Source organism: Danio rerio, chromosome 15 (assembly GCF_052040795.2).
Source record: "Danio rerio strain M-AB ecotype USA chromosome 15, GRCz13ab, whole genome shotgun sequence".
Lineage (NCBI taxonomy): Eukaryota > Metazoa > Chordata > Actinopteri > Cypriniformes > Danionidae > Danio > Danio rerio.
In genome coordinates this window covers 48,601,140-48,622,500 of record NC_141035.1, presented here as the reverse complement: position 1 = coordinate 48,622,500, position 21,361 = coordinate 48,601,140, and the positions used below count along the sequence as shown (strand labels likewise).

The window sequence follows — 21,361 nt, the reverse complement described above, 5'->3', positions numbered from 1 at the left end:
TGAATAAATGAATGAATAAGCGAGTGAATAAATAAATGAGTGATTGAATGAAATAATGAATAACTGAGGGATTGAATGAATGAATGGGGGATTGAATGAATGAGTGAATGAATGAATGAACGAATGAATGAGTAATTGAATGAATTAATTAATGAATCAGTAGTTGAATGAATAAATAAATAAATGAGGGATTGAATGAATGAATAAATCAATAAATGAATGAGTGATTGAATAAATGAGTGATTGAATGTAAGAATGAATAATTGAGGGATTGAATGAATGAATGAGTGAGTGAGTGAATAAATGAGTGATTGAATGAAAGGATGAATAAATGAGTGATTGAATGAAAGGATGAATAAATGAGGGATTGAATGAATAAATGAACGAGTGAGTGGTTCAATGAATGAATGAGTAATTGAATAAAAAAAAGAATGAATGAATTAATGAATGAATGAGTAATTGAATGAATGAATCAATGAATGAATGAGTGATTTAATAAATGAGGGATTGAAGGAATGACTGAATGAGTGATAGAATGAATGAATGAGTGAATAAAAGAGCAGGATCAGGGGCACTTCAGATCATTTTGGAAGAGCACTTTCTATCCAAGACTAAAAAGGGCAAGTGCACAGCAAAGGTTGTGTGCACGTGCCTGGACTGATCAGTACCTGAATGGGAGACCACATGGGAATACTACACTGCTGTTAGAAGTGGTGTTAGAGAGCCCAGCAGGGGGCGCTCAACCTGCGGTCTGTGTGAGTCCTAATGTCCCAGTATAGTGAAGAGGATGCTATACTGTCAGTGAGCGCCGTCTTTGAGGGTGTGATATTAAACCGACTCCCTGTGGTCATTAATAATCCCATGGCACTTCTGGTAAAGAGCAGGGATGTACTGTAACCCCGGTGTCCTGGCCAAAGTCCCTCCATCGGCCCTTTCCCATCATGCCCTCCCAATCATCCCCATTCACTGTATTGGCTCTATCACGGTCTCCCCACCTACAGCTGGTGTGTGGTGAGCGCACTAGTGTCGTTGTCCTGTGGCTGCAGTCACATCATCCAAGCGGATGCTGCACACTGGTGGGGGTGTGAAGGGACCCCCCTGATGATAGTGAAGTGCTTTGGGTGTATGGCCATGCACAATAAACGCACTATATAAATACACACATTACATTACAATAAGTAAACATGAGCAATGTATGAGTAGATCTGCACAGACCTTTGCTGTTTTGGCGTAGTACAGTGTTCTGCCCCGCAGTTTGAAATAACGCCTCTTCCAGCGCTGGAAATTGGTCTGTTTCATTAACTTTCCCTCTTTCAGAATGGTCTGGAATGAAGAGAGAGACAGAGAGAGAGAGAGAGAGAGAGAGAGAGAGAGAGAGAGAGAGAGACAGAGAGAGAGAGAGAGACAGAGAGAGAGAGAGAGAGAGAGAGAGATGAAAATTCCATTCTTTCCAGTCATCCTCATGCATTCACGTATTTAACATCATCATCATCATCATCATCATCATCATCATCATCCTCCTCCTCCCCCTCCTGCTGCTCTTTACACAACATTACAGCTCATTCAGACCTTTAATGGACTGATATTTAGAAGGAGAAAACCTTTCTCTCTCACACACACACACACACACACACACACACACACACACACACACACACACACACACACACACAAAAACACAAACACACACACGCACGCGCTATATACACATATACACAGATGAGAAAAGTGCACAAACACACACACACACAGAGACACATGATCAGATTCATATACACACAAATATCAACACTCAAACACAAAGGAACGCACACACGTAGACAAATGCATACATACACACACACACTTAAACACACGGAAAAATACAAACAGAAACACACACACACACACACACACACACACACACACACACACACACACAAAACAGATACACAAAGAAATAAAAACACACAAACACACACACAATCAGCATAGATACACAGAGAAATAAACACACACACAAAACATAGAAACACAAAGAAACAAACACACACACACACACGCACGCACACGCAAAACATAGACACACAGAGAAATAAACACACACACAAACACACACACATACACACAAAACTTAGACACACATTTGAAAAACACACAAAGAATTTAACACACTCACACAGAGAAAAAACACAAACAGAAACACACACACACAGAAAAACACAAACAGAAACACACACACACACACACACACACACACACACACACAGAGTAACAGTTACAGAGACAGTAATACACACACACACACACTCGCTATATACACATATACACACATGAGAAAAATGCACAAACACACACATACACACACACACACACACACACACACACACACACACACACACAAAGAGTAACAGTTACAGAGACAGTAATACACACACACACACACACTCGCTATATACACATATACACAGATGAGAAAAATGCACAAACACACACACTCTCTCTCTCTCTCTCTCTCTCTCTCTCTCTCTCTCTCTCTCTCAGCCTGCAGTCTCTCTTTAGTCCTGAAGGGAGCAGCAGAGCTCCAGAAACTTGACAGGAAGCCCACATCTCTACTAAATCTGAGCATCATCCACGATTACTCAACTCATCATTACACCACAGTGAAGCACCACGAATCAACTATAATGAACACAGTAAACACACACACACACACATCTCAGTCTCAGCATACTGACAAAAACTGAACAAATAAGAGATGTAAGAGATGTATCAGAGGCCTTCATTGGCTGCCTGTGCCATACAGAATTGATTTTAAAGTGCTTTTACTGGTCTATAAATCCCTCCATAATCTAGCCCCATCCTATCTCTCAGAGCTGCTTCATTTTTACACTCCCGCGAGATCTCTTAGATCAAGTGATCAGAATCTTCTTTCAGTTCCTCAGCCCAGGCTGAAACGCCGAGGGGACAGAGCTTTCTCTGCGGCGGGTCCTCGGTTGTGGATCACCTTGCCCCTTGGCTCTATCACTATCCATTCTTAAATCACCTCTTCACCAGTAAAACTCTGCAGACCCGGTGTGGGTCCGTGACATCGACTCTCGCTTTAAAATTTAAAGGGCCAGCATTCCTCCAGACCCCAGTAAGCGGTTTCGTTTGAAAGAGTAGAATCTATAATTTATGCACGTATGCATCACTTTGGTTTTTATTCGACTGTACAAAAGTTATTTACACTTAAATACACAGTATTTTGGATACTCGAGCTGGGTATTTTACATTGGTTCATTTTCATATTTTTTCATATGACACATGTACAAGTTATAGCTCAAATGAAAGCTCTTGCCGGTGCTCATACGTTTCTAGAATTCTTTTTAATGAATTATATTCACATCTCAAACAGTTGTTGAATGAATCGCCGTGTTTCCATGGTGCAGAAGTGAAAACAATACATTTATGATCAATAAGCAGCCCCAGATAGCACAGACAGCTGTCATCTCTATGCTGTGCGCTTCAGGGCCATTCTCCTCTGTTTTTGAGGTGATGTGCATAAGTAATCCTTTTATATGTCTGACGTGCTCCAAACACAGTGAGTTATGTTTGATCAAACAAAAGAATAGTGAAATATGAACACAATGATCGCTCCCTGTGGCTTGTACAGCACCTCTCATCAGTTGGAATGCAATAACTTATGTAATTATTAATTATTTTATTTTAGTAATGATTAAATCACACTGAACTGAGCTAAAGGGAACTGTACTGAACTTAAACACTAAAAACTGAACCACACTGTTCCAGTTACTATGACCATTTATGTGAAGCTGCTTTGACACAATCTACATTGTAAAAGCGCTATACAAATAAAGCTGAATTGAATTGAATTGAACTTTTGCAGAGATTATGGTGGAGACATTTTTCTTTTTTCCTATGATTACAGACATGTGCAGGAACCACCGAAATTAATTACAGCACGCTAGACCACACACAACCTAAAAGCTACACTCTCAAATTTGAGTTTATAAAAAAAAAAATACAAAAAGCGCCTCTTTTTTAGGCGTTTATTTGTAATATTGTTTTTATATGCATGTCAATTTATTAAATATTTCTGCTACAAAACAAACGAAATAATATAATAAATCATTCAATTCAATACTGAAGGCTGCAAAGCAGTCATCAGTAATTAAATAGAAAAATAATGTACACCTCAAGAAAGAACGGACAAGAGAAAGGAAGAAAAGTCTTACTTTTAAAAGTTTTGGTTTCAGTTCGTGTCGTTTTAATGCTCAGCCTCGTTACACACTGAATTACATCTTTCTGTGTTTGTGGAAAAGCATGCGAGTCAGCAGGACCAATATGAGGAGGGCAGAGCAGGATTCTCCCGATGACCACCGGCGCAATACTGTTCGTTGTTTTAACATGCATCAGTGTAAACTCAGTAAAGGCGAGCTTCTTTGGTGATGGTGTTTTACATTTACATTTACATTTAGTCATTTAGCAGACACTTTTATCCAAAGCGACTTACAAATGAGGACAAGGAAGCAATTTACACAACTAAGAGCAACAATGAATAAGTACTAAAGGCAAGTTTCAGGTCTGTAAAGTCTAAGAAGGGAAGTATTAGTAGTATTAGTTTTTTTTTTTTTTGTACAGTTAGTGTGATATTCAGAGAGGCAATTGCAGATTAGGAAGTGAAGTGGAGACTAAATAGTTGAGTTTTTAGTCGTTTCTTGAAGACAGCGAGTGACTCTGCTGTTCTGATGCAGTTAGGGAGTTCATTCCACCAACTGGGCAGATTGAGCGTGAGCATTCGCGAAAGTGATTTCTTCCCTCTTTGGGATGGAACCACGAGGCGACGTTCATTCACAGAACGCAAGTTTCTGGAGGGCACATAGATCTGCAGAAGTGAGAGCAGATAAGAAGGAGCAAGGCCAGAAGTCGCTTTGTAAGCAAACATCAGAGCTTTGAATTTGATGCGAGCAGCAACTGGCAGCCAGTGCAAACGGACTAGCAGCGGAGTGACATGTGCTCGTTTAGGTTCATTAAAGACCACTCGTGCTGCTGCATTCTGGAGCAGTTGAAGAGGCTTGATAGAGTTAGCTGGAAGCCCAGCTAGTAGAGAGTTGCAATAGTCCAGTTTGGAGAGAACAAGAGCTTGAACAAGGAGTTGAGCTGCATGTTCAGATAAGAAGGGTCGGATCTTTCTGATGTTATAGAGTGCAAATCTGCACGATCGAGCAGTTCTAGAAATGTGGTCAGAGAAGTTTAGTTGGTCATCAATCGTTACTCCAAGGCTTTTCACCATTTTGGATGCAGTAATGGTTGCCCCATCCATCTGGATTGAAAAGTTATGGTGTAGAGTCGAGTTGGCAGAAACTACAAGCATTTAGCGGACATTTGCGTGTTGCAGCCTGATCTCACGAGGAAACGTATGAAAAAGTTACAAATTTCTGTGAGATTGTGTTGCCTAAACATGCAGTGCATGCAACGCATCGAGATTCAGTGTACTTTTCACTCTTCAGCCGTTTGCATTCCCCGCGGTCACAAAAGCTCCCTCCCTGTCGACTGACAGCTAATATGAACCAATATAGCGGCACGGAAAACTGATTTTACCACGTTTTTAGAAAAAAAACAAAAACAGGTCGCACTACAACCATTACATGCTGTCGCACGAATGCTCCCAATATATATTATGAGGTGGCATAGCTTAAATTTCAGGCGCATACGCGACCAAATTGGTCGCAATTTCGAGCCCTGCACAGACAACATATACAGATATTTTAAACACTTTCAATAGTGTTTTATGAAAATTCAAAGGGTTTTCTTAAAAAATGACACCAAATTTTTGCATTTACACCTCTGCATGTGGATTTGGGAAGCTTTTAAATTTGGGTAGGCAAAATCCAGCCGGAAATCCCAAAATAGCAGCAGAGTTTAATTATGTATGACACCTTTTTAGCCTGGCTTTTTAGGATGATTTTATTAGTCCTTTCTGCTGCTACTTCTTAACATTTTTACAGACGTTTCTCTTGCCTTATTTCTATGTTTTTATATTCTGTCTTTTGATGTCTACCTTGTCTTATGCACAGCAGTTTGGTCAGTCTTGTGACTGCTTTTCAAATGTGCTCTATAAATAAATGAACTTGCACTTGAAATATTAATGATCAATAAATTATAAATACACCCACATAAATCTGATAATCCAGCTGAGGAGATATTAAACACAGAAATGATTTACATTTAAGGGATTATAAATGTTTTATAAACATTTCACCCAAAATACCAACAAACCCCTTTAATGTGGACACTAAATTAAAATATACACAATTTCGTAAAAATAAATATATTACAAGAGCACTCAACCGAAAAAATGGCATTAAAATGAAATTATTAAATATATAAAGTATATATATATAGGGTGGCGCAGTGGTTAGCACTGTAGCCTCACAGCAAGAAGGTCTATGGTTTGAGCCTCGGCTGGGCCAGTTGTCATTTCTGTGTGGAGTTTGCATGTTCTCCCCGTGTTGACATGGGTTTCCTCCGGGTGCTCCTGTTTCCCCCACAGTCCAAACAGATGCACTATGGGGGAATTGGGTAGGCTAAATTGTCCATAGTGTATGAGTGTGAATGAGAGTGTATGGGTGTTTCCCAGTGATGGGTTGCGGCCAGAAGGGCATCTGCTGCGTAAAACATATGGTGGATAAGTTGGCGGTTCATTCCGCTGTGGCGACCCGTGATTAATAAGGGGACTAAGCCGGATGCCCTTCCAGCCACAACCCAGTACTGGGAAACACCCATACACACCCATTTACACACACACTTATACTCTAAGGCCAATTTGGTTAATCAATTCCCCTATAGCACATGTGTTTGGATTGTGGGGGAAACCGGAGCACCCAGAGAAAACCCACATTAACATGAGGAGAACATGCAAACTCCACACAGAAATGCCAATTGACCCAGCTCGAACCAGCAACCTTCTTGCTGTTAGGCCACAGTGCTAACCACTGAGCCACCGTGCCGCTGATGTTTTACATGTGTCAGATAAATCTTAGATCTATAAACGCACGCAAACACTTTAAATAAATGTGCATCAATGAACACACAAGCTGCAAACGAATGAGTGAAATCCTCAGATCAGCTTCACACACTCAGCAAAACATCAGAGCAGAGTGTGTGACTCAAGATGTCACATCACACACATAGCAGACGGAGAGAAACACACACACTAACCTGCGCTTTAGAGCAATCCATCAGACAGCAGACAGAGCAAGAGACGACTGACCGACATGAGAACTACACGCACATACACAAATGCACGCACGCACACACACAGGCAGACAGATAGACACGCACACACATAGATGCTGGTTTCCGCTGACTGCAAAAGGCCTTTCTCTGTCACTGAAGGCACCTGTTACTGGAGCTCACACACACATGCAAACTGACAAGACAATGCATGCATATCCACACACTTCTTAGTGCTCGAGTAAATGTTAGTCAATGGATTTGGTTCCACTTTATATTAAGTGTCCTTAACTACTATGTACTTACATCAAAAAATAAATACAATGTACTTACTGTGTTTATACTGTATTTGAGAACACTCGTGGTGCATTTGAGTTGGGATAGAGGGTGGGTTATGGACAGGTTTAGTGGTACGGGTAGGTTAACGGATGGGTTAAGGTGATGGTCAACAGTGTATTTACAAATGTAATTACAAAAGTTAATTACAGATGTAAATACATGCATGTATTTCATCAAGCATAAGTACACAGTAAATACATGTATTTACACAATAAGTACATTGTAACAAACTATTAATTCCTGTGTAAGTACATATTAGTTAAGGCCACTTAATATAAAGTGGGACCATGGATTTATATCAACAATCAATAAAGTCAGATTTATTACAATATTACAACGTTAATAGTAGTTAAAAAGCAAGGGAATTTTCTTTGTTAACTCCATATAATAAAAAGATCAGAGGTGGGTAGAGTATCCAAAATCTATACTCAAGTAAAACTCCAAGTATACTTGCAGAAGTTTTTACTCAAGTAAAAGTAAAAGTAACAATCTTAAAAGTTACTCGAGTAAAAGTAAAAAAGTATAAGTTAACATCAGCAAAAGCCGCCTTTCCACTGCACACGACATTTGGACACGACTGTCGGAATACGCCCCCTTGTGGCAGCCGCACAGAATTTTCAGTTCTGACGTGCACCATGGGAGAGAAGCTGTTCTGACAGTGTGCGAAATAAAGGAGTGCAAAAGCAAGAGTGTTTATTTACGTGCGTTCTCCATGGTTGAATGAATGAATGAATGAATGAATACTAGAAACTCGCAGACCGCAAAAAAAATATTGGAGGGAATGTGGAGACAACATAAAAATGTATACTTTTATTACTTACATTTATGAACCGAAATGTTTTTTTTTTGTTAATATAGACTTTTTCTGATTCAAAAAATACCAAAATAAACTACACACCCACTCAAATATGCATGTGCACGAACACACACACACACACACGCGCAAACTCAAATGCGTGCGCATACACAAACTCATACATGCACACATATATATGCATGTCCATAAACACACACACACATGCATACATGTGCACACACACACACATCCATGCACTCACTCACTCACACCCACACACATGCACACAAACACGTACACACACACACACACACACACACACACACAGACACACACACAAGCATGAGTGTGATGAGCCACAGGAAGCTTGACCTGTTTGTGCTGCGCTTCAGTCTTGGAGAAACGCTCCAGAAATAGCTCACGCTGAGCCCTGCTGCTGATAATAGAGTCATTTCCTCACCACACGCTAACTCTAACACACACACACACACACACACACACACACACACACACACACACACGCACACACGCGCGCACACACCACTGACATCAACATGCCAGCATTCAGAGATACAGTCACTACCTACAACCTGTGGCCTCACAGGATGAAGGTTGCTGGTTCGAGTCCCGCCTGGGCAAGTTGGCATTTCTGTGTGGAGTTTGCATGTTCTCCCCGTGTTGGCGTGGGTTTCCTCTGGGTGCTCCGGTTACCCCCACAGACCAAGCACATGCATTATAGGGGAATTGATTAACTAAATTGGCAGTAGTGTATGAGTGTGTGTGCGCGAATGAGTGTGTGTATGGGTGTTTCCCAATGTTGGGTTGCAGCTGGAAGGGCATCCGTTGTGTAAAACACATGCTGGAATAGTTGGCGGTTCATTCATTCGGTTCAGATTATGTTGTGTGTGTGTTTGTGTGTGTGTGTGTGTGTGTGTGTGTGTGTGTGTGTGTGTGTGTGTGTGTGTGTGTGTGCAGAAATACACTGTGTTTACTGTGTTCTGAGAGCTGAGAGGCTGATGTTGATTCTCTCACATATAAAGGTAAGTATGCATACTGAACGTGTGTCAATGTTATTACTTGGGGTTATGGTTCAGAATAGAGCAATATGCTGATGTTTAACTTTATTGAATTAATGCATTCCTGCATTGAGCTCACACATAGGCTGCGTCCAAAATCACCTACTACCCGAGTATGTGCTACATATGAATTTGAATGTACTACATCACTGTTAGGAAAGTGTGTTCTATATAGTATGAATTTGAGTAGTATGACTAGAGTTCAGACATTCTACATCCGTCATTTTTCACTATCAAGTGACCTACCATCGTAAGCTGCATTGCTTCACTCCCTTTTATGAATTCTCTCACGGTGCAATATGGGATAGCGTTGCATCCATCAGATGCACACTTAAGAATTTTGCTGGAAGTAGTGGGTCATGTGGGGACTGCTCACATACTGTTTTTCCAATACTATCAATTCTGATATACTGTTTTAGTGTACTATATAGTATGCAATTTCGGACGCAGCTATATACTCTGCTTGATGCGCGTTTCTTTCCATCACATGCTGAACACAGTTCACGAATCACAACAGACTGGGTCATCGAACCAGTCACAATTAGGGTTGTAACGGTATGAATTTTTCACGGTATGATAATCGTCTAAAACAATACCACGGTTTGACGGTTTCGCGGTATACGGTATGTTACAAATGTTACAAAATAATAGAACAGTGAAGCAAATTTGACTTTTTCCAAATAATATATTTTTAGTTCCTATAAACAACACCACTTACAATGAACAAATAAAAATAAGAAAATAATAAATAATGTGTCAAAGTCCAAATAAAGTCCAAATAAACATGGTGCAAATCCTCAGTAAAAAATAGATATAAATATTTACTATACTATAAATAGTTACATAACGAAACTAGATTCAATATGGACCATCCTTAGGTTCTATGTGCCAGCATGGATTTGGATGTGGTTGTATGCAATGCAGACAAACAGCTGCATCTTCATTTGCGTCTTTTGAAAACAGCAAGAGCAGCAGTTCGTCTTTGCTGTGTCACTGTTTTCTCATGTTTCTGTGCTGCTGTGCATGCAAAAGTACTTAGTATGAGAATTATTTCATGCAAAACATTTTTTTTTTGCGTTTTATTTAGCCGCGCATAAATGTATGCCTATCTCTCATTCCGTGTTGTTCAAAAAGCTCAGTGTTGGTCCACAAACAAAAGTGAAACCTATGCTTATTGGTTGTGATATAGCGAGTTTGAACCAATCTGGGCATGGAGGAGGGACAATGCATCAATGCATCATGTCTGATTTGTCCGGAGACACAGTGACGAGCGTTTCTTTGTCAAATCAGCGTTGTCAAATGTTGATGACGTAACCGCACTGATTCCGGAGCCTCTGAAAGTCCGCGAATGTTATGTGATACATCACTGGAAAGCTGAGATTCTCTTCTTTATGCCAATCACACACACACACACACACACACACACACACACACACCTGCGTTCACTGCGCTTTCATCATTCACCTCAGAGTCAAAGAGGCCGAGAGCCATCTGAAACCTGACCTTTCTCATCCTGCACAGTCACACACACACACACACACACACACACACACACACACAACACACACACACACACACACACACACACACACACACACACACACACACACACACACACACACACACACACACACACACACACACACACACACACACACACCCAGCGTTCTCCAGCCACCTAGACTGCAGCTCTGCACAGGACGTTTGGCCAGTGGAGAAATGGTCGTGCCCAACTGAGTCTGGTTCCTCTCCAGTTTTTTTGATACTTCACTTTCGCCAATTGGTGAAGTTTTTTCCTCGTCGCCACTGGCTTGCATAGTTCGGGACTTGTAGAGCTGCGCATCGATGGATTTACTCTTCAGTTTTTGGACTCCAAGCAGTGAAAATGAAACCACACTGAACTGAGCTAAACTAAACTGAACTGAAGTGAACTTAAACTCTGAACACTGGACTACACGGTTTCAATCTACTATAATCTTCTATGTGAAGCTGCTTTGACACAATCTACACTGTAAAAGCGCTACACAAATATAGATGAATTGAATTGAACACACAGTAGAGGAAGCACACTAATGCATCTACACACACACACACACGCGCGCACACACACGCACACAGCAGACGGTGTGCACTAATGAATTTGCACACAAACTCACTCGAATACAAACACAGAAACTCCAGTAGGACCACAGTGCACTAATGTATTTGCACACACACACACACACTGCAGACGGACCACAGTAATGCATCTGCTGCTCACCCAACCACCCACCCACACACACACACACACACACACACACACACACACACACACACACACACACACACACACACACACACACACACACACACACACACACACACACACACACACACGTCCACTTCAAGGAACTCTGAAGCTAAAAATAAGCCCTGTGACATCATTTACACTGAGCGCCACACTTTTACTGTAACTCTGTCTTCTTTATGACTGTGAGAGCTGTCTGAACGACCCGGCGCACATGAATTGTCATTAACAGAAAATGATTTGGCCTAATACAGGCTATTCTGAAGCTGAATATTTCACTGTAATTTTATACATATTAATCTTTTATTTAACAGACCAGTTTGTCAGTTTGTGCAAAGGCCTATAAGCGGACCTTGTTTTAAACTTTAACTCAAACATTCTTGTCTATTTTGTAGATAATTGACAAACAAAATTACATTAAAATAAACAACAAAGTATACTAAACGAAATTTGTTTCAAATAAATAAAAAATAAATAAATAAATAGATTTTAACTGTTAATAAAATATACTATTTAGTTAAATAGCAACACAAGATCATTACAAATATTATATTAAGATTTATTATTATTATTGCATAAGAATATAATAATAATACCCAAGTACACACAAGTACACATATTATGAATATTAATTATAACATTTAATTTATACAAATTGTGAAATAGTACTACTGATGATACAACAAAAACAACAACAATAATAATAATAATGAAAAAATATGATTTGGTTAAATAGTACTACATAATATTAAGCTCATTAAATTTTTCATGAATATTGCATAATTAGATAATAATGACAACCAAGTAAATAATCAATATTAATTGTTTATTATTAATATTGATTATTTTAATATAAATATGTTCAATATTACTTATAAAATATGGTTTACATTAATGATGAAGTACAAATGTTGTGGTAAATTTTTAATTGTTACTAAAAAACATTATTTAGTTAAATAGTAACACAAGATCATTACAAATATTATATTTTTTCTTACATTATATTAATTTATATGAAGATTTTTTATTATTATTGCATAAGAATGTAAAAATGATAACCAATTATATTAAATGTTATCAATAACAATTATAATATTTAATCTATATAAATGATGTATAGTATTATAGAGTACTACTGTTGTTATAATATTAATAATAATAATAATAATAATATATTATGAAAAAATATTATTTAAAAATTATTATTGCAGAATATAATATTAATATTTTCATATTATGAATATAAATTTTTATATTTGAATTATATAAATTATGAAATAGTACTACTGTTTAAAAATAATAAAAATAATATTATTAAAATAATAATAATAAATTGTGAAAAATATTATTTGGTTAAATAGTACTGCAAAATATTAAGATCATTACAAATGTTATAAAATTATTGCACAAGAGTATGATAATGATGTTTAAATACTGTCAATATTCATTTTTACATTTAGATCATGGATATTATGAAACAATACTACTGTTGTTATAATAATAATAATAATAATAATAATTATTATTATTATTATTATGGAAATAAGTTAGTAATTATATTAAGACTTTTCATGAATATTGCATAATTATATAATAATGACAACTAAGAATAATAATCATAATAAATGTTATCAATATTGATAATACAATCATCATTCAAAAATATCATAGGATTTATCATCTTTATTGCATAAGAATATAATAATGATAACCAGGTATGTTCAAATATTATCAAAATTAATTATAAATTATGGTTTATATAAATTAAGAAAAAGTACTACTGTTGTTATAATAACAATAATAATAATAATAATAATAATAATAATAATAATAATCAAATTTTAAAAATAAATGGAGTCTGACAAGTAAATCATGATGAGAAAAATATATTATTTGGTTAAACAGTAATACTAAATATTAAGATCTTAATAAATATTATATTAAGCTTTTTTATTATGATTGCATAAGAATATAATAATGACAACCAAGTATATTAAATATTATCAATATTAATTACAAAATATTTCATATAAATTATGAAATAGTACTCCTGTCATAATAATAATAATAATAATAATAAATTGTGAAAAAACATGATTTGGTTAAATATTACTAAATAATATTAAGATCCTAAGAAATAGTACCACTGTTGTTATAATAACATCAATAATAATAATAATATTAAAAATGTAAAAATACATGCTGTTATTGGAGTCTGACAAGTAAATCATGATGAGAAAATTTGGTTAAACAGTAGTACTAAATATTAAGATCTTTATATTATATTAAGATTTTTTTTACTATGATTGAATAAGAATATATATTGATAACCAAGTATATAAAATATTATCAATATTGATTATAAAATATTTTATATAAATTATGAAATAGTACTCCTGTTATAATAATAATAATGATAATAATGAATTATGGAAAAATATAATTTTGTAGTACTACATAATATTAAGATCATTACAAACCGTATATTAAGATTTTTCATGAATATTGCATAATTAATTTTATTAATATTAAAAATAAAATCATATTTTACAAATATTATAGAAGGAATTTTCATCATTATTGCATAAAATAATGATAACCAGGTATTTTCAAGTGTTATCAATATTAATAATTAACTATGGTTTATATAAATTAAGAAACATTACTAATGTTATTATAATAACATTAATAACAATAATAACAATAATAATAATAACAATAATAATAATAATAATAATAATAATAATAATAATAATAAAAAATTAGGAAAAATATATTGTGGTTAAATACTAATAAATAATATAATAATAATGATCTTAATATTAATATTTTTAAAACTTATTATTGAATAAGAATATAATAATGATATTTAAATATTATCAATATTAATTATAGCATTTAAATGATGTAAATTATGAAATAGTACCACTACTACTACTACTACTACTACTACTACTAATAATAATAATAATAATAATAATAATAATAATAATAATAAATTCTGAAATAAATATGATTTGGTTAAATAGTAATAAATAATATTAAGATCATTACAAATGGCATATCAGCATTTTTTACTGTATGAGAATATAATAACGATGACCAAGTGTTTTAAATATTATATATATTCATCATAAAATATGGCATATAAAAATAATATCTGTTACTATTATTATTTAATGCTGTTATTGGATAAACTACGACGATAAAAGATATTAAAGCATCAAATATAATCAGCACACACAGGGATCATCTCCGGTCCATCCTGCGCAACAGAGCTTCATCTGTCACATCGTGTGTTTGATCTCACTAATCATACAGAGACGATTACAGGGGACGATCTCTCATTATCGCAATGCTTTTCCTGCTAAGCTAATGATAACTGCAAAATTGCTGCATCCTAACCACAGAGCTAAATATAACTCAAAACACAGAAAACAGCTGCTTAACAGATGTTTGCAGAAAGCGTAGGCATGATTTCGAAGATGGGGTGGTAATTACACACACATCGACGTGATATCATAAAGCATCACTGCATAAATCTGATAAATCTGTCAAAATGGCAAACATCGAACTTTTAGGAAGTGAAATCTGCTCTTATGTAGGAGGCTCTTATCACTTTATCTAGCGGAACAAGCTCAAAATGTCAACATCAATCTGACTGGCAAATATTTAGTACGTGTGAATGGTGAACATAACTCATTATTCAACACCTAAACCACATCTGTGAGGAACTGCAGCTATTTTTACACAAATGCAAATGTCACATTGCAAATATTCTCATTTTATTTCATATTTCTTGTTGACGCTCAAGTTAACCTCGGTTTTACTGTAATAATAATGTATGTTATAAACATATTGTGTGGACTCAAGCTGTGGTCAAGTTATTTTTTCTTGTCTGAGCTTATAAAATGAACAGACGTCCAGACAAATAGACATACAGTTGAAGTCAGAATTATTAGCCCCCCTTTGAATTTTTTAAAAATGTTTTTGAATATTTCCTAAATGATGTTTAACAGAGCAAGGAAATGTTCACAGTATGTCTGATAATATTTTTTCTTCAGGAGAAAGTCTTATTTGTTTTATTTCGGCTAGAATAAAATCAGTTCTTAATTTTTTCAACACCATTTTAAGGTCAAAATTATTAGCCCCTTAAGGGTAATTTGTTTCAATAGTCTACAGAACAAACCATCGTTATACAATAACTTGCCTAATTACCCTAACCTGCCTAGTTAACCTAGTTAACCTTGTTAAGCCTTTAAATGTCACTTTAAGCTGTATTGAAGTGTCACAAAATATCTAGTCAAATATTATTTACTGTCATCATGACAAAGATAAAATAAATCAGGTATTAGAGATGAGTTATTAAAACTATTATGTTTAGAAATGTGCTGAAAAAAATCTCTCCGTTAAACAGAAACTGGGGGGGGGGAAATAAACAGGGGCTCGAATAATTCAGAGGGCTAATAATTCAACTTCAACTGTATATATGAACCTTATAGAACAGTTTAAAACCAAAACAATGAATATATTTGAAGCTGCTTTTTATATTTTAAGTTATTTAAAAAATAAATATATATATATATATTTTTCATTATTTATATTTTTTATCTCAGTTTTAATGTAATAACTCATGTATGTTGTAACTATATTGTCGGACACAAGTTATTATTAGCGGCTTTTTTTAATTGTCTGAGCTTGTAAAATAAATAAACATCTTATTGTATGTATATATATATATATATATATATATATATATATATATATATATATATATATATATATATATATATATATATATATATATATATATATATATATACACAGTTAAAGTCAGAATTATTAGCCCCCATTGATTTATTTTTTATTTTTTTTATTATTTCCCAAATGATGTTTAACAGAGCAAGGAAATTTTCAGAGTATGCATGATAAGGTTTTTTCCTCTGAAGAAAGTCTTGTTTGTTTTATTTCAGTTATAATAAAACTTTTTAATTTTTTAAAAAACATTTTAGGGACAAAATTTTTAACCCCTTTAAGCTAATTCTTTTTCCGATAAACTACAGAACAAACCATCGTCATACAATAACTTGCCTAAATACACTAACCTGCCTAGTTAACCTAATTAACCTAGTTAAGGCTTTAAATCTCACCTTAAGCTGTAAAGAAGTGTCTTGAAGAATATCTAGTCTAATATTATTTACTGTCATCATGGCAAAGATAAAATAATTCATTTATTAGAAATGAGTTATTAAACTATTATGAAATGTGTTGAAAAAAATCTGCTCTCCGTTAAACAGAAATTGAGGAACAAATTAAACAGGGGGGCTAATAATTCAGATTCACAAGACTTCAACTGTATATTAACCATAGAAAGCACCAAATATATATGAACCAGTTTTACACCAAAACAATGAATAGATCTGAAGCTACTTTTGACATTTTGTTATTAAAAAATAAATAAATGTATATTTTTTATTATTTCTATTTTCATCTCAGTTTTACAGTAATAATTAATGTATGTTGTGAGCATCATGTCGGACACAAGCTATGGTTAATATGGTATGCTTTATTTATTGTCTGAGCTTGTAAAATGAATTGACATCCAGATATATATGAACCACAGAAAACTTCTACACCAAAACAACGGAAATATTTTTATCTACTTTTGATATTTTAAGTAGTAAATAAATCACTCAAATTTATTTATTTTATTTTTTTACCTCAGTTTTACAGTAATAATTATTGTATGTTGTAACTGGTGTCAGACACAGGCTGTGGTTAGCAGAGGTACTTTTTTCTTGTCAGAGCTCTAAAATGAAGCTAGAGATAGTGCTGTTTTGTGTATACACACACACACACACACACACACACACACACACACACACACACACTCACACTCAGTTTAGATGCAAAAATCTCTAAATGCTGTTTGATATTTTCTTCTAAAATTATAATTTTTGTCGAACAAGAAATTTTACTTTTATAGTGACGAATAAATTGTTTTCGTTGCCTTTAAAGTGAAATAACAGAACATAAACACATGAATTTTAAAATGTATTTTATTTTTTTTTCTGAACTTTTTACTTCAGTTTTACAGTAATAATCAAATGCATGTTGTAACTACGGTGTCTGGACTTAAGCTATGTTTCGCAGAGGTATTTTTTCTTGTCTGAGCTTGTAAAAGGAACCGATGTCCAGACGTGAAGATAATGCTGTCTAGTAAATAAACCGCGGAAAAACGCTTTACACCAACTACTTTTGAAACTGCTTTTGATATTTTAAGCAATGATATATGTGTATATAACTGCAGTTTTACAGTAATAATTAATGTATGTTGTAACTATGGTGTCTGGACACACACTGTGTTTAGCAGAGGTAATGTTATTTTCCTGTGTGAGCTTCTAAAATGAACCGAGGACCAGACGTGCTGATAATGCTGTCTAAAGTTATAAATGAACCGCGGAAAACCGTTTCACACCAAAACAACCCGTATATTTCAAGCTACTTGTGAAATAAACATACATTTTAATTATCATTAATGTTTTCACCACAGTTTTACTGTAGTACAATAACTGCAGGAAGTCAGAGAGCACGGTGGTGTTAAGTAAGGGAATTTGTGTCATTGTAACCACGGAGATTCCGCGGAACTGAAAACGCTACAATGTATCATTTTTTTTCGAACTCCGGGATTCCGAACGAACAGTTACAATGTTGCAATTCAACCGAACACACGCGCGCGCGCTCAGCCCGTTCATCACAGAGCCGCGCGGTCCCGTTACATTCACACACGCTCGTCTCCGCGACCGGTGTCGGTCGGTACCGGAGGCTCTGGACACGCAGGAAATGTCGCGGATCTCGGACGGGCCGCTGCGGGTCTCAAGCGCTTTTTCCTCTTTGGAAAGCGACACAAAACACACAAACGCACGTGTTTTATTACCTTGCTGCGGATCTGACCGGACGTGGAGACCTTCCGGATGAGTTTCTGCGGGGACCCGTGCTCCTGCTCCGGTTCACTGTCCGACGACTCGGCCTCAGCAGCTGCAGCAGCAGCACCGACCGCCGCCATCCTGCGCTCCAGCCCCCGGGACTCACACTCACAGACGTGTTCCAGCGGGACCGGCCTCACAGCGCCGCCGCACGGACACAATGAGCACTGCAGGTGGACAGAGGAGAGTAGAGAGCGCGCTCCCTACCGGACACAAAGAAGCTGACACTGATTCCCCCTCTCATATCACACACACACACACACACACACACACATCTATAAGACACACTAGTAACACATTTATAGCACACACACACACACACTTATAATACACACACACCACACACACGCACACACACTCAAAAATAGACATCCACATACAGACACAAACGTCTAACACACATTCATAGACTTATATCACACAGAAGAACTTAATGACACACACTTATAACATGCAATCTCTCTCACACACACACACACACACACACACACACACACACACACAGTGACTACACGCACACAACACACACTGACACTATTCATTCATTCATTCATTTTTCTTCAGGTTAGTCTCTGATTTATCAAAGGTTGCCACAGCAGAATGAACCACTAACTAGTCCAGCATAGGTTTTGCACAGCGGATGCCTTTCCAGCTGCAACCCAGCACTGGGAAACATCCATACACACTCATTCACACAAACACACTCATACACTACGGCCAGTTTAGTTCATCAACTCCCCTATAGCGCATGTGTTTGGACTGTGAGGGAAACCGGAACACCCGGAGGAAACCCACACCAACAGGGGGAGAACATGCAAACTCCACACAGAAATGCCAACTGACCCAGCCGGTATCGAACCAGCGACCTTCTTTAACTATTAATAGTATTTTGTCATGTGTGTGTGTGTGTGTGTGTTTAATTGAGAGATTTATGGATGTTACGTGAAAAGATGCGAACAATAATACGACAGCAGCAGCCCACAGCTTACTGAACATTCTAGAAGATAATAGGCAGAGTGTGTGTTTCCTGTAAATAAACACCCCAGTGTAATAAATCCAGGATCATGGCTGAGTCTGTGTGTGTGTGTGTGTGTGTGTGTGTGTGTGTAACAGGGTCAGAAGCTGGGCGGTGCTGTGGAGATGCCGAACGCCTTTTGTTTGTGTTTGTGTGTCCAGTTTCACATCTGTGTTCCACATCTTGCCAACACACACACTTCCTCATGAAACACTCGCGCACGCGCACGCGCACGCGCACGCGCGCACACACACACACACACACACACACACACACACACACACACACACACTGCTCTCTTTGTTGGCACAACCATTCTTGTGTATGATAACTTGGATTTGTGTTTGAGCGAGTGTGTGTGAGTGGTTGTGTGTGTGTGTGTGTGTTTGTGCGAGTGTCTGTCTTTAAGTGATTATATGTGTGTGTGAGTGATTGTGTCTTTAAGTGTGTGTGTGTGTGTGTATGTGTGTGTCTGTGTGTGTGCGTGCGTGTATGCGTGCACACATGTGTTTGTGCGTGCATATGTTTATGTGTGTGTGTTCAGATGTGAATGCTCATGCCTGTGTGTGTGTCAGTAAAGAGGTGTGTCTTCATCTAGAAACATCTCAACAATAGAACTCAATGGGAATTCCCCAGTCAGTGGCAGAGAAAGACTCCCCTCTCCTGGGTTTCAGATTGCCAGAGTAAACTGAGCTGCTTATCGGGAGCTTCTCTCAGAGCTTATGAACTCACTCTGCAATGCTGACAGTGTTGTTGAAGGAAACTGAATCAACATTGATCTGACCCTGTAGAGCCGCTTTACAGTGAATACTAGTCACTTCACTTAAGAAAATGTTTTTATTAAAATGCTGGGTTGTTATATAACCTAGCGTTGGGTTTGCCCATATTTGACCCAATGTTGGGTCAAATAACTACCCAGCATTTTAACACCGTGTATTTCCTTAATGTGCTCCTGGAAGAGAGGAGAATCTGAGGCAGAAGTTATGTAGTTTGTGAAGAATTATGCATTGAGTGATTTGCATATTCAGGAGTGAGCGTTTCTATTGGCTGTGCCCTCACTCTGCCCACTTCATGTGTTACTTGGATTCCATATATTAGCATATGCAAATGAGCACTGTTCTGTCTCAAGCAGAAAACTGAGTATCTTATTTACCTCTGACTAATCTAAGTGTATCGGTTGTCAGTTGCGCGCGCGCACACACACACACACATACGCACACACACACAATCACTTAAAGACACAATCACTCACACACACATTATCACTTTAAGACAGACACTCACTCAAACACACATACATACACACACACACATACACACACACACACACACACACACACACACACACACACACACACACACTCACACACGTGCAAACAAATTCAAACATAAAGATGCAAGCACACACGCACACAAACACACATACATACGTGTGCATGTACTCACAAACACATAAATACACACATGCATACAAATTTAAACACAAAGATGTGTGCACGCACGCACACACACACACACACACAAACACATGCAAGCCCACACCCAAACAAACACACACACACACATACGCATGCATGCACACACAGACAAACACACACATGCACACAAATTCAAACACAAAGATGTGCGCACGCACGCGCGCAC

The 21,361-nt window shown here is 36.7% G+C and overlaps 1 protein-coding gene and 1 long non-coding RNA gene across 2 annotated transcripts in view; one reads left to right on the top strand and one right to left on the bottom strand.

Annotated features, from left to right (window-relative positions):
• dgkd (diacylglycerol kinase delta) overlaps positions 1-18,806 on the bottom strand; it is an 82,051-nt gene extending 63,245 nt beyond the window's left edge. Inside the window, exons 1-2 of the mRNA XM_087284586.1 lie at positions 18,654-18,806; positions 1,216-1,323 (exon numbers count right to left, since the gene is read on the bottom strand). Of these exons, the coding sequence (XP_087140712.1) occupies positions 1,216-1,323; positions 18,654-18,782 (237 nt within the window). The 5' untranslated portion in view covers positions 18,783-18,806. The remainder of the gene's footprint in view (positions 1-1,215; positions 1,324-18,653) is intronic.
• The window catches only part of LOC147833781 (uncharacterized), a 290,137-nt gene that overhangs the window by 162,129 nt on the left and 106,647 nt on the right, over positions 1-21,361 (top strand). The gene's annotated exons all lie outside the window — the stretch shown is intronic.